Source organism: Engraulis encrasicolus, chromosome 10 (assembly GCF_034702125.1).
Source record: "Engraulis encrasicolus isolate BLACKSEA-1 chromosome 10, IST_EnEncr_1.0, whole genome shotgun sequence".
Classification (NCBI taxonomy): domain Eukaryota; kingdom Metazoa; phylum Chordata; class Actinopteri; order Clupeiformes; family Engraulidae; genus Engraulis; species Engraulis encrasicolus.
In genome coordinates this window covers 26,186,138-26,200,771 of record NC_085866.1, presented here as the reverse complement: position 1 = coordinate 26,200,771, position 14,634 = coordinate 26,186,138, and the positions used below count along the sequence as shown (strand labels likewise).

At 41.2% G+C, this 14,634-nt stretch overlaps 1 protein-coding gene across 1 annotated transcript; it reads right to left on the bottom strand.

The window, feature by feature from the left end:
• Positions 1-1,634: 1,634 nt before the first annotated feature.
• LOC134457668 (matrix metalloproteinase-19-like) lies at positions 1,635-8,276 on the bottom strand. The gene is made up of 9 exons (XM_063209669.1): positions 7,775-8,276; positions 7,121-7,212; positions 6,127-6,257; positions 5,542-5,751; positions 4,379-4,624; positions 3,924-4,019; positions 3,308-3,472; positions 2,241-2,368; positions 1,635-1,982 (listed from the first exon to the last, which is right to left on the bottom strand). The coding sequence occupies exons 1-9, from the start codon at positions 7,862-7,864 to the stop codon at positions 1,752-1,754; spliced, it is 1,389 nt and encodes a 462-aa protein (XP_063065739.1). The 5' UTR covers positions 7,865-8,276; the 3' UTR covers positions 1,635-1,751.
• Positions 8,277-14,634: the final 6,358 nt, after the last annotated feature.

Genomic DNA, 14,634 nt, shown 5'->3' with positions numbered 1-14,634 from the left:
TTATTATGTGAACCACTCTCTTTTTTTCATCAGTGTAGAGTAGGCATAACATTTCATGTCACATTATGTTAGGATTTAGGTTACAATTTAGCCTACAAAGAAAAACGTAACTTAATTAACACTGTTAAATAGCTTCTAATAGTCAAAATACTGTAATATTATGTTTACATTCCACATTCAGTCAAGAAATGAACCAAAATCTTGGCCTGTTTGGTTAATGATGCAATCCAATCAACACAGAATGAAATGTTTACGTGCATTTTACCACTGCTGTATAGTAGCTAGCCAGTGGGTCATCTCTTTAATTGATCTCCGTATCACTCAAAAGTGCCTTTTGTGAATTACTCAGATCCTACTTTTTCTGTGCCAAACTGGACCAATCACAATGTGAGTAGCATGATTGCTACATGGGTCTACCTAGAGTATTATAACTCATCCCCATCATCCATCAATCAGTCTGTTTGTATACTGTATGACCATAACTGGACCAAAGATGCAAGCTGATCATGTTTTGTATCTGTATATGGTGTATTCCAAGTGACTAACTGTGAGTTAGTGAGAAACGAGATAAAGATGTGTATGACTGAAGTATGCAAGGACAATGTGCCACTCATAGTGCTCACGCGCAGCCTCTATCATGAGGTTTACTACTGAACCATTGACTACTTGAACGTAAAGTTTTCCCTTGTTGTGTATCCACAGCATGAAAAGACTATGAAATTGTCTTCTACTACCAGAGGTGTTAAAAGTAAAAGTAAAAAAAAGAAACAGTTTCCTTCCAACACAAGTAACTTATCTGAAAAACCAGTAGACCTGTGTACTTGTCTTAGCAAACTCTGCACTGGTTGAATAACGTTTGTGGTGGGTCTTTGTTGGGTTTTCAGTGTTTTTCAGTAACAACACCGTCTATCTATCTCATTAGGTACAATGGAGTAAATGGTGTAACAGCTATGTAATGCCATGTGCTAGTGTTGTAATTCCACCACAAATGTACTTTTACTTTTACTTTTGACACCTCTGACTACTGTTACGGTAGTAGTCTATTAGCTTCTACCACTACATTAGAGCAGCAAGTCATGAAATACTAAGTTTTCCAGAAGATTTAACATTCCATTATTTACAGTACAATCTACTGTTAGCATTGGTGAAAACTCTGTCACATTTTTATACACTAATTTCTTCAAAATTGTAATTTAATAATTCCATCTTTGATTCATGCTAATTAAAGATCATTTTTATTACTTTGAGTCACAACTGTGTTTATTGACGATAACTTCTTTCCCCCTTGGAATGTACTGTATACTAACATTAATTGATTAGATTGTAAGGTGACTATACCTAAATGATTGTGCATCCCAGCCAAATATTGTTTATAATAACGATCCCAACGCATAGAGTATAGTTCTGAAACATAGTACTCTCTTAATAATGTATAGGACATTCTGAACCTCCTGCTTATCTGTTGAGATTAACGTTCATTCAGTCCTTATTTTATATATCAAATTTTAGTTTTATAAAATAAGAAGGCTATAAAAGTTTAGTAAAGTAGGCTATACACAACCACAATTTATTTGTATTGCGCATTTCATATAGCGCACAATCACTGCAAACAACCACAAGTTTAGAATGGCACAAGGTTTTTATTATTGGTATCTACATGGGGCATTTCGTTTTTCTCTGTAGATATTCTCAAAATTCCATTCCATACCAAATAGTGTTCTTTTGTGCAATCACTTTTTCTTGAAACTTGGTCAACATTTCATCCAGCGTTCTTTCTTGCTCTGAGGATAGCCTTTATCTATGGAGAGCTGATTGTTGATACGCCAGTATTTATCGCCTTTGAAAACATAGGTATACCCACTGGTCCAAGTAATTGCAGCGTCAGGGTGGGAGGGTAAGCCTTTGACCAGGTGTGACAGGGCCTTGGGGTATGGCTTCTGGTTGGCCGAGCCAAGTTCATCCCATTGCCAGTACTCCGAGCCCTACAGAATGCAAATATGAAGGTTTTCTCGTCAAACATTTTCTGTATGTTAAACAGGTTTTTTTTACCTTAAAGTACTACTTCCTGTTCATCTACTTTTGAATTTCCTTTGATGCCATCCATAAGTTTGGAGGAATGACCTTATATTTGTACTTTTTATGATAGACAATTACGCTTCCATTCTGTAAACTGACAACAACAAAAAATCACTTGGTTTTGACAATTACTTAACAGCTTATGGAAAAGACATTTAACTTGCCTTAATAAACACCAGTCTCTTGATGTTGTCGAGGTAGAAAGCGCAGTCAACATTGGCGGGTATGCCAGTCAGCTGACTAGGAAATCCTTTGTCGAGGTGGAAGCCTGTGTATCTCCAGATCTTCCCTCCTAGGTAGCACAGTGTGCATTATTACATTCTAATAATAAGCAACTGATAACTGATTTACAGTGTTGGATGAAAGACCTCATTGTTGGTCAGTATGTTTAATCATGGTTTAAAGAGAGACCCTGCATTAGACCCTCCAGGAGCCTATACTACAAAAATGGTTCATTATAAGCTAAGGTTCAGTTAAGAGGTAAATCATCTAATAGAAGAGCCTGGAGTCATAGCTTTCTTAAGAAAAGCTCTTGCATTAGGTGATTTACCTCTTAACTTCACCTTAACTTATCCTGAACCAGCTTTGTAGTATAGGCATCTGGGGTGCATATAGTGTCATCAATGTTGTGTTTGTGTTGTCCGACAGGGCCTGAATGTGCATGTATCTATGAATGTCATCAATTTTGTACCTTAGGTCAGTGGTTCCCAACCTATGGGTCGCCAAAGATCCATGGGGGGTCGCGAAGCCCTCTTGAGTTTTAAGGGGTTTCATTTTAATACCATATGTAGCCCATGTTGAATAAATGACAAATGCATAGAAGCAACAAAATGTAAGTGCTACATTAAACATTTATTCTGTTTTTGAACAAAGACGAATTGAGGAATAAAATGATGACTAAAATGAGTTTTCGGAGGAGACAGAGCGTATCAAGTGACTTCCTCTCATGCGGGCGCTGGGTCACCAAAGTTTACAATAGTAAAAACATAGGTCCCTGAAGAAAAAGGTTGAGAACCACTGCCTTAGGTCTTGTCTGAGTGTACATGTATCATGTTAAGTATCTCAATCTTCAATGGTGTTTGATGTCTTGATGTCTACTAGGTAACCTATGCCTTATGTTGGCTGTGAGAAGTTAGTCTGTGATGGTGATGAGAACACATTTCACCTTGGGGACTATAAAAGTCAATCTATCTAAGAGTATTACAGCCATAAAGAGGGGTAAGAGCATTACCCTTGATGAAGTAGGACTTGCCGCTCCGGGGGGAGTGGACTGCTGCAGAGAGCCCCCCTGGCAGATCTCTCCACAGGGAGCTGATGGGGATGGGGGTGGTGTGACCTGAGTTGGTCACGGTCCAGACATACTGTCCACTGAACGCATAGGCTTTCCCACGGGCCCCTTTTTTTTACAACAGTGCACAGCAAGAGAAAAACAGAGCAGCGAGACAGTCAACAACGTCAATTTAATTTCAAAATAAGATTGATGTGTGTTATAACTGGACCGAACAGAGGACAATCTGCATACAACTTGATGAAAAAAGACAATTTCCTGTATGCATGTATTGTACATGTGGAGTGTAGCACCAAAATTACAAAGAAAAGTCCTGCTCACTGTCTGCATTTTTCAGTATTTAATTGCATCATTTCATTTTAGTGACCTCATCAGACAACATTGTGCAAACGAAACATTGCAATTACTGCAAACAAGGACAGTGTAAGTGGGACTTTACTTTTTCCATGTCATGTTGATGACCCTGTATGCCCACCTCTGACAGAGCTGGCCGAAAGTGGGTGTGGAGGAAGATTTTTAAAAGGTATGTTGTTGTGTGTGGCCACGAGAGAGAGCTCACCCAGCATCATGGCATCCAGAGCAGCACTGCAGGGATTGGGTGCATCAGATACTGGTTGAGGTTTAGGAGGAACTCTGGGTTTTGACACAGGTTTGCCTGAAATGAAAAGTACCGGTAGTTGGTCAACCGCAGTATATTTAGTTTTTTCTTCCGAGTTATGCTGTGTTTGGCTATGCCTAAGATTATCTGTACTATTCTACGTACTATTAATATGAGTAACAGATATGTAACTACTAAATCTGACAGTAATCTAACTAAGCACAATGATCTTCACAAAAATAAAAGCATATTAAGAACACAGAATGTAAAACAAGAATGAACGCATAAAAAGAAGGCATCAAGTAACAAAACGTAATATTCAATTCAAATAAGTAAAATCATTTAAAAAAAACAAATGTGCATTTACGTGTTCATTTATGTATTTGCTAATCATATCTGAAAATAAACTAACCTACCATACAGCTTTTGGATGCCCAGTATATCATCGGGGTGGAGTTTGAAGTCGTCCTTGTAGCCGGTGTAGACTGGCCCCATGAGGGCGCTGTGGAACTGGGAGTGGCCCAGCCCCAGGGCGTGGCCTATCTCATGGGCCGCCACGATGCGCAGGTTAGGACCGGGAGACGTCCCATCACTCCAGCGCTCCGCCACATCAAAATGCACCAGGCCTGACTCTGGGGTGTCAGCGTGCGCAAGGACACCTCCTGTGACATTACAACATAGTAGATGCATCAACTTCACTGCAACAAATAAACATTAAGTAGAGAGTAAGGTAATGTGACACTTCTGAGTCAGTTTGCTGTTGACAGTGGAACAATGAACTCTGAAGTTTATTGAGATATTTACAGAAAAAACGTGAGTAAGTCAGTCTGTCACACAGTTGTAGAACACAAGAAGATGGGTGCTGAAATGGGACAACAACCCATATTTTAAAAGCAAATCGACTGTAGAATAGCTTCATAACAATTAAATAGCCTACACACATTCTGGAATAGCCCAGTCAAAGCCCTGACAAAAAACAATTGAGATAATATGGCATGAAGTCAAGAAAGCTATTTAGTCCAGACATGCCAGAAACCTTGCTAAAGAGGGGCAGTTTTCTAAAGAAGAGGGAGACAAGACACATCCAGATTGTTTTGTTAATCTATTCTGCAACGACAGGAAACGTCTGGTTAAGGTTGTGACTAACTGAGGATTAAAACCTATTGAATGCAAGGGTGTACTTACTTATGCCTTGCTGTCCTGTAAATGTTCACATCCAATAAAATTATGATAACATGTAAATATTTGGGGGGAATTAGTTAAAGCAGACTCTGATTGTTCCTTCTTGTGATTTCTGTGAAGATCAGACCATGTTTTATGACCAATTTTGACAGAAATGTAAGACATTTCAAAGCATGTACAGATTTTTTCCTATGACTGTAAATGCCTGTTTGCACAGAGGTTTGTCTCCACAATCCACATATGAAGACATAAAAACATAAAAAACCCAGCAAAAACACAACCCATAGGCCTACATGTATACGGTCATATAGTATGTCTGAGTCTATAAGCAGTTTGGGCATAGCAGTTCACCCCACACTCAGATCTCAGTCATTCTTAGTATTCAACACATTCCTACCTGGTCCATCAAAGGGCAAGACACAGCCGTCCTTCCTGTGGAAGGACACCTTGATGTCCGCCGGCCCTGATGTCACTTCCTGAAAGGTCAGCGGTGACACCTCACTCCAGTAACGGAAGGCACTCTGAATGGCCGTTCGCGTCTTAGCCAGGCCCATGTTAGGGGTGTAGTTGAGGATGCGATAGGTGAGCCTGTTCTTACTCCAATAGCCTTAATGGACCGAGAGACATCAGTGATGTAACTACTAATTATGTAACTACAAAATCACTCAGTGAGTTCAGAAACAAACAGATGAACACATAATGCAAAAAAACGTAACCTTCTTGATAACTAACACAAAATGCATGGAATAGACCTACTGGTAAAGACTGGAATGAAGAATGGAATGTTCATGTTCATTGGATGAAATACAATATAGATGACATAACACATTTTCAGTCATATCACTTGTGAAAATTAGAAACATAAACTCCACACATCTGATTTAATTTTTCACCATACCTGTTCAGCTATGAAAATAATGTCATTGACTTTTGACCTGCCAATACTGGCAGTAATCAGTTGTACTGTGCCAGTTCTCTGTACCTAGAAGGCGGTACTTGAGGGTCCTGTTGTTGAAAGGGTCCTGCACTCCACAGCGTGGCTGCCTCATCATGGCTAGAGTGGCCCCATCCAGCCTCCCCGTGATTGGCAGCTCCGTCACCCTCTGAAACGTCCTGTCAGATGACACATTTTTAGTAATTCATAGTTAAAGATCCTGAAAAGCCTAGCTGGTTGGAAAACTTTGGTTGTGCTTCGGTTTAAAGTAATTTTGGATGAAGACAGTATTGACTGAAGAAAACGTGGCAACATTGAAACGTTAGTCTTGGTACCTGCTCAATGAAACAGTAAACGATCAACATCTGAAGATGCTCTTGTGACCTTCTTCTTCTTCTACACTTCTTCTTCCTTTCCCGTGACATACCAGATTGTGAAGTGCAAGAACGTGGTGGATCTGTCTCTTCTACGTTAAAGTAAATTTGTTCAGATTTAAAACGCTACATTTTTCTGCAGTGTGAATTCAACACCATATTGAATGCATCCTACTTTGTATATGCTCTAGAATAGTGTTGAATTAAATTCAAAACCAAACCAATAGATTTCCGTAGTGTTATTTCTTTCAACACTCAAAAGAGTTGAATTTAACACTATATCGAATGACACCATATACATATGATCAGAATAACACTTTACTTGATGCCGGCGCCGTACAGGTACATATGACATAACAGTGTCATAACATTGTCATAATGCAGCCACGCATGTGTCATAAACATTATGTCAATGTCATAGCTATTTTTTTTACTGTCATTTAAGTGAAATTCGGTTATGGTAAAAACAAGCCTAACAATGTCAACCTTTTCATGACCATAAAATGTTTATGACGTTGTTTATGACGCATTCATAACTGTGTCATGACACTGTTTTGACACTATTATGACAATATTAATGTCATACTGACATCAGCATCAAGTGTAACCGAATATTGTTGAATTGACATGCAATATTTATTGTGTGGCTTCTTTTCAGACTCGCTTACCTCAGGGGCTCTCTCAGCATCTCCAGTTGCTGCCTGGGTGTTTGTGAAAGTGAAAAGGAGGGAGAGAGATATCCATATTTGCCAAGATAAGCCTTTTTAAAAAAAAGGAAAAAGATATTGCACTTATAATAAATAATACAATGAGTATTGCTATATTAGTAACTAGAAATGCACTCAGAGAGTGCATACCTCTGCCAAGGAAGTTGTTTGATATCTTGTCTTTCTGCCTTGTTTTTGTGGGGTTAGAAACTGGAATGTCAAAAGTCACCCTATCCCGCAAAATTCCTGTATCCGGATCGTGAGCGGGATCACCACTCAAATGTAATCACTTTTTCCTTTTGTCATTTCCAACAACTCAACAAAATCTCATCAAAATCGGTTTACAACTTATTAACTCCTTGGCAGAGGTAATAATAATAAATATACAAATTTCCACACAAATAAAGGTTAAAGTTGTCCCAGTACAAGTGTGTGTGTGCGCGCGTGTGTGTGTGCGTGCGTGCGTGCGTGCGTGTGTGTATGTATGTGTTATTTCCATACATAGCCTACCACAAGTTTTCCTTCTCTGATTTGAGATGGTTGTGGTTATAAGGTCAGGTGTGTGTGCTTGTCCATGCATGTGCATGTGTGTGTGTCAGTGTGAGGGTCATTTACCACAGCTTCTCTCAAGGCTCTGGGGTCCCCAGCTGAGGTGGTTGTCATCATGGACATCAGGATCACCAGTAGCCAGCACATTCTGTTCATGTGTGTAAAGGTGAACTCTCCAAGCTGCAACTCCAGATACAATCTCCAACCACTTCTTCAGCCCAACTGAGCGCTTCAGGAACTTCACTGCTATTTCATATCCACGCAAGCAGCCCTCTTGTCGTCAGACTGTGGTGGCTTGTGTCTGGTCTACTCCGTGTTTGCTGTCTTCTGTTTGAATTCCAGGCACATTGTTTTCCCTCCTGTGGCTTTATAGGATGGTGATGCCATGAATGAGTGGGTACTGACCTCAACCACATAGCACCCATGAGAGGGGGATGTTCAGAGGCAGGGAGATGTAGTGCAGTCTGCTAAACGAAGCCAACTGACAGAGTCGGATGCTGTTTAACAGTCATGACTGAATGGAAATGTGAGCCGGTTGCATTTGTGACAGACTCAATAAAAAAATCAAATGAGCTAGAAACTTTATTAAACTGATGGGGGAAAGGGCAATTTAGTGCACAAATGAAGTGCACATCCTACCTTTCTTCCTGGGGTTTCTAGATTAGAAAACACATTTTATTCATATGGGGTCCTGTAGCTTCTACTGTTTAATCTTAGCTGTATCTCGCCTCATGTGAACCAGTGTTGCTCTTATGTGAGAGCCAGTCCCAGAATTGTGAACTTCTTCAATCATTCTTCACATTCTCTCAGGTTTTCTAAACTTGTTCATGTACATCATGGACCACTTCAGACTTCCTGGTTGATTATGATAGCTCTTTGACACTTTTACAAAAAGGTTTCAATGTAGGTCATGATGTGTTTGTATTAATTTTATAGGAAGCATGTTTCGCTAATGGGCATCTATCTACAGTGTCTTTGTTCATGTTTTACCATTAGGCCTACATCATTCTAAGTCTAGCCCTGCAAGCTAACTTCACAAAAAAAAAAAAAAACAATGTGACAGGAACTTGATCTATGAGTGTCATGCACCCCAAACAAAACCATATTTTGACAACATGTAAGAGCTGTGCATCTGGAAGAACAGCAATAGGCCTACCACAAAGTCATGTTCAGCAAGTTTATGGGGTGTAGATATCAGCAGTTTGCAACCTCTTTCATATCAAAGTAAATCACCAGTATACAAATATCTAGTCTGAGTTCAATGTTCTCTCATTGAAAACAATATCGTATCAGCAGGGGACCCATTAGTTTACCATGTGGCTCACCAACTATCTGTGGAATGTCAATGCAACATAAGGATGCAGACTGTCATTATAATGTTTCAACAGAGGCTAGATGAAAGTTACATTGTTGGTATGTAACGCAAGGGGGTGGGGGGGGGGGGGGGGGAACGACAACTCTCTGGGGAAAATGTATTTTCAATAGGATTACAAGATTACAACATGGTTCATACTGTGTTTTCAAACACCGAACTCACATGACCTTATCTGAACTGTGTTCGTCTGCATATGTCATTTATTTTCAGTTTTTGACAAAAGTGTAGTTCGAATGTGAAGTGAAGGTTCACGGAGGCGTTGGTACTTTCAGTGTATTTACAGTCTGGTCTCCCTTTATGGCTTTGTTTTTCATTTCCTTTTCACTTCCTTTTTATTTTCTGTGGTGCATGTGTTTTTTTTCCTGAATTACACAGTGTGGGCAGCAAACACATTAAATTGAGTGTGTGAAGCTGACGTAGGCTAGTTATACCTCAAGCAGTGGGAGTCAGACAGGTCAGCTGGCTACCTCGTCACAAATGAGAAAATGGGAAAAAAATACTCTGTGTCATGATGTATTTCCTTACTACTGCATCAGTTCTTGAGCGTACCACGTTTAGCCAGATGTTTGGCGATCTGAGGATTCAGTGTACAGTATAGGGACACATAGACAGCAGAGAAATATTTCAGAGGTGTGGATGCTTTGAACATGTTTATAGCCTACTCACAGCAACATAAAGGGAGATGACAACAACATTGCATTAAGTTATTGTTTATTGAATCACACCAAAAATGTGATAAAGGCAAAAAAAAGTGTCCAGGCACTAATGGTGCGTGTTAGGGAATGATGGGTGTAATGCAGTAACGACTGGTGGGTTGATGAAAGTGGTAAGCCTCAATATGCGAACACAGACTTGTAGTGTATGCAGTCAGTATCAGCATGTTAGTAAGTGTAAAAGTGTGGAAAGACGGAGAGGGATAATTCAAAGTAGCCGTGTTGAGGTCAAGGACAGAGGGCCTAAAAAAGGAACCAATAGGACTGCTTTCTAAGCTTACACACCCCGGGGGCACTCGATCATTCGATTAAGCATCTCCAGGCACACTTCTACGGCCTAGAAAGGGCACAGGGTCTTTGGGTTAAGGTAAAGTAAAGCAAGAAGGATGTCCAAGACAACTCTTGGTCTTCTTTCAATAAAGAAGCGTTTCATTATCTAATGCTAGTTAACATCAAAGGGCCAACCTGTTTTGGCCTCAGTGCAGGCTTTATTTAAATTGACATCCAGAGAGGGAGATGAAAAGAGACCTGGATTAAGAGGTTACATCTTATGTGGTACTCTTTGTTGATGTGTTCCAGTGTATTTATAGCAATTGTCTATAGGACTTAACCTAACTGAGTAACCATATTGATAATTTAATTTTAGTCAAGTGTGAACCTTCTACTAGGTAGCATGGGCTCTATAAAGTCAACACACATACCACTCAGTATATAGGCTACATCATGGAAAACTTTTTTCTTTTAGTCTAAACTTTGAGTGCATTGGTGAGTGAATACTTTATATTTGTACATCAGTGGATGAGCTTGGAGTTGGCCCTATTTCTCCCCATGGAGTTCTGAGTTGTAGAAAAAAGAAGGCTTTCAGTCAGTTGATAAATTTGGCTTGCAGATAAGCCTTTTATTTTGCTATATGTTTGACAGCCCTAGTGTTCCACAATTTTCCCCAGTCAAAACACTTTTACAGTCTAATAGGAGACAGGCCTCCTTTAATGAAAGTGTTAAAGCAAGTTTAAAGGTAAAAGGGAAAGCGATGACAACACAGCAATACTCAGAGTCAAAATAATTCCTTATATGCTATTCTTTTAGCTGAGTAAGCATCTGTGGTTAGACCACATTCTATATTTTAGCTATTTAATGAGTAATAAAGTAATTTCTTAAAAGCCATTCGTTAACAGGATTGCATTATGTCACATTAGTTTACCACTTTCGTGAGCTACAACCTGTCTTGGTGGTAGAGGTACGGCGCCTCTCACCACACACAATACATCCCGCCATGGAATCAAGCATAGGTTAAATCAGTAACGGATATACAGTAATAACAGAATTATAACAGAAATATAGTACATGAGCCAATAGCAACATGCGTTTTTCCTTTGGTTAATGTGTAATGTTCATCATTGTTATTTTTGTTCATAGTTCATAAGTTTTCTCCGTCGGAAGTCTGGACTGTAGGATGAAGAGCAGGGCTGGACTGGGGGAGAAATAGGGCCCGGGTTTTGGCTGAAAAGGGCCCCTCATAATTAGCGGTGCAGAAATGACTCACCACTGGGCCCTGCACTCTCGTGGGCCCCTATTTTCAGAATGTAAATGTCTGAAATTAGGGGCACGTGAGTGTGCAGGGCCTGCCGGGAAATGCCCGCAATGCGAGAAGGCCAGTCCAGCCCTGATGAAGAGTAGGAGTCGAAGACTTCATCCCAGGGTAGCTGGCGACTGGTACTGGTACTGGTCACTCCACCATCAGGCGATTCGGGTCACCTGCCACTTGGCCAGATCAGGTTCCGAATGTGCCACCAAAATGGCGTGTGTAAGTGCGGTTGCAATGTATGCCATGTCAGCTATGTAGTCAGCATCACTGTAAGTGTCAAGAAAAAAAAAGACAGTGAGGATAAAGCATGGGGAGGGAAAGAGGGAGAAATCAAAATACCAGTGTTAACCATTTCTGGAAATCAGGGCCCTTGGCATAGGCAAATGCTAAGGGCGCCACTCCAGTAGGGGGCGCCGCACCAGAGGATCAGGGATAAAAAAAATAATCTAACGAATCTAATCTAATCTATTCTTAAGAATATAGTATATCATCAAAATGAACACAATGAAAGTAAATCAACATTAAAAAATAATCCTCGAACCCTGACGACAACATGGACGTCAGCAGGTGGATCCGGGTAACACACAGTCAAATGCGGAGAAGCTGTGAATGGTACGAGAACCGGCACCGTTCTGGTGGGCCAGAAAACAGTATTTGTGAACCCCTGCCAATATGACTTATATCGTCATTTCTTTAGCAAATTGATTATTTGCTATTTTGAGCCATACAGCATCTGGTCATGGCACAGCACGGCAGCTCATCCGCCTGCATTGCCCTCTTTCCTCATCTTTCAAGGCCTCCTTTTTTGGCTTTGTGACTGCCTGTATTGCCCTCTTTCCTAAACGTTCAAGGCCTCCTTTTTGGGCCTTGTGATTGACCCCTGAGATCCCTCATTCGCTTGTCATGTCTTGTGGACCCTGTCTTGTGTTTTCATACATTATCCGTACCTAGTTTCCCTCTATGGTTTCAACTTGCCTCACTAGTTCATCTGGTCATTTCCAGCCTCCCTCTTGTTTGTCCTGGTTTCATTGTCTGTCGTTCTCTCGTTATTGATCCTCCTACATCACATTGTCTCTTGTCCTATCACCTGTCTCTGTTATTTATCCCTCTGTATTCAAACCATTACTTCTTCATCCTGCTCTACATCATCGTCAAATCCTTGCATTGTCAAATCACATCTGCTCATTTTCCTGCATTTGGGTTCACACTCCTGCCTTAAATCTGACACAGTAAATCCTGTCATCAGAGAAAACAACAGAGCTCCCCCTAATCTTTCAATGCTGTCTTCCCTGCTTCAACTCCCCCTGCAGCTTCTCTTTCTCCAGCCTTTCCTGCTTCAACTCCCCCTCCAGCTTCTCTTTCTCCAGCCTTTCCTGCTTCAACTCCCCCTCCAGCTTCTCTTTCTCCAGCCTCTCCTGCTCATTCTCCCTCTCCAGCCTCTGTATCTCCACGTCTTGGCATCTCCAGAGTCTCTCCAAAGCGATATAAGACCATATTAATGCCCAGTTGACGTGGATGTCGAAAGTCTGAGGCACATGTTGGGAGGGATGATCAAACTCCTTGATGGGCTCATCGCTGTCAGGTGTTTTGCTCTTCACATTTGTCAGCTTTTCCATAATGGCAGATATCTGCAATCAGACAAGTCGGTGTCTTTTATTAGCTTGAACATGTGGACTTTCATCCAAAACGGTTTACAGTTCTACCATGATGGGGATTCAGAATCTGTATAACAGGATACGTTAGGTTAGGCGTTAGTGCAAGCATTATATTAGTGTAGTAGATAATCACAACAGAGTAGAGTCTTTACTTGCTTCTTGACAGCCGAAAGAGATGTGCTTAGTCTTGCTGCTTCTGGGAGACCGTTCCACCACTGAGGAAAAACGACAGAGAGCAGTCTTGACAGGGAGTAAGCTTACTTAGAGCGAGCAGGTGGCAGACAGTGTTGCCAGATTGGCCTACTTGGGATGGCGGTCTGCGGGTAAAAACAGGAAAAATGGGCCATTTGGCGTTTTTTTCCCTGCGGTTTAATGCCCATAGAAATCAATGTAATTTGTTGAAATTGGGCGGAATTTAGTGCATTTTGGCGGTTTTTGAACGTTTTGGGCGGGATTTGATCAGACACATCTGGCAACACTGGTGGTAGAGCCAGATACCTTGTGCTGGACCTTACAATAGCCCAAGGTGACTCTGTGTTTGATTATCAACCAAAGCGATTTACAATTATTTACATTTTATACATTAGATAAAATCACTGGTTACAGTCCCTAGAGCAGTCGTTCTCAGCCTTTTTTTGATCAAACGCCCCCTAGACGTCATCCTAAGCCTCCCAAAGCTCCTTTGATCCCATCATAAGCCTGCCAACGCCCCCCATATTAACATTTTTAAAGGGACTAGTGCCCCCAGTGACAACTAAGCACCACCCCCTCTCAACTCTATCCTTCTCAACGCTTCGAAAAACTACCCTAGACCACTGTGGGGTTAGGTACCTTTCTCAAGGGCACTTTGGCCATCGATGGAGGTGTAGAGTGAGGTAAAGATGGAATTCTGACCTGCAACCCTTAGTAAGGTAACAAGGTGATCTTAAGACCACCTCCATTAGACCACGGCTGCTCACACTCACTAACACATTCCACCTCATACACTGGCGTGCATACCATTTCTCCAGTCTCAGATGTTTAAGGATGGTTGCCTTCTAACATGCTGACAACAGTTCAGCAAGGTTTCCGTGCAAGGATTCCATTGCCTGGTTACCACCAGACCTAATTAGAGATGCTGTATCTAATGAACAACAGTATCTCTGACCTAATCACAAGTGAGATTCGGTTTGGTGACCTGCCAACTGCAAATTCCGTAGGGGGCAATTATGACACCCTGCCCTGCTTTGTGATTGGACAGAGTACTGTAAAGGTCGGAATACTTGGCCATTATGACACATCCTCTCTGATTGGACAGAGACAGCGACCATGATCTGGTCCGTTTCAGAGCAAAGAATAGTGTCTTTCAGATCTGATAGATTGTGTAGAACTAAAGGCAGCATGGGAGTTCCCAGGCTAAGGATTCCAGGTCACTAACATTTATTGGAGCTTCATTCGCTAGCTGGCTGGCTTTCGCTAGCTGGCTGGCTATCACATGATGTGTAAGTGGCATGAAGGTTCACGTTCACAGGACACAGGACATGTTCATGTGATGAAACTTTTACTTTGGTGTTGAGGCCACTAGTGAACAAAGACTTGTTTCAACTGGGTGTTGCTGT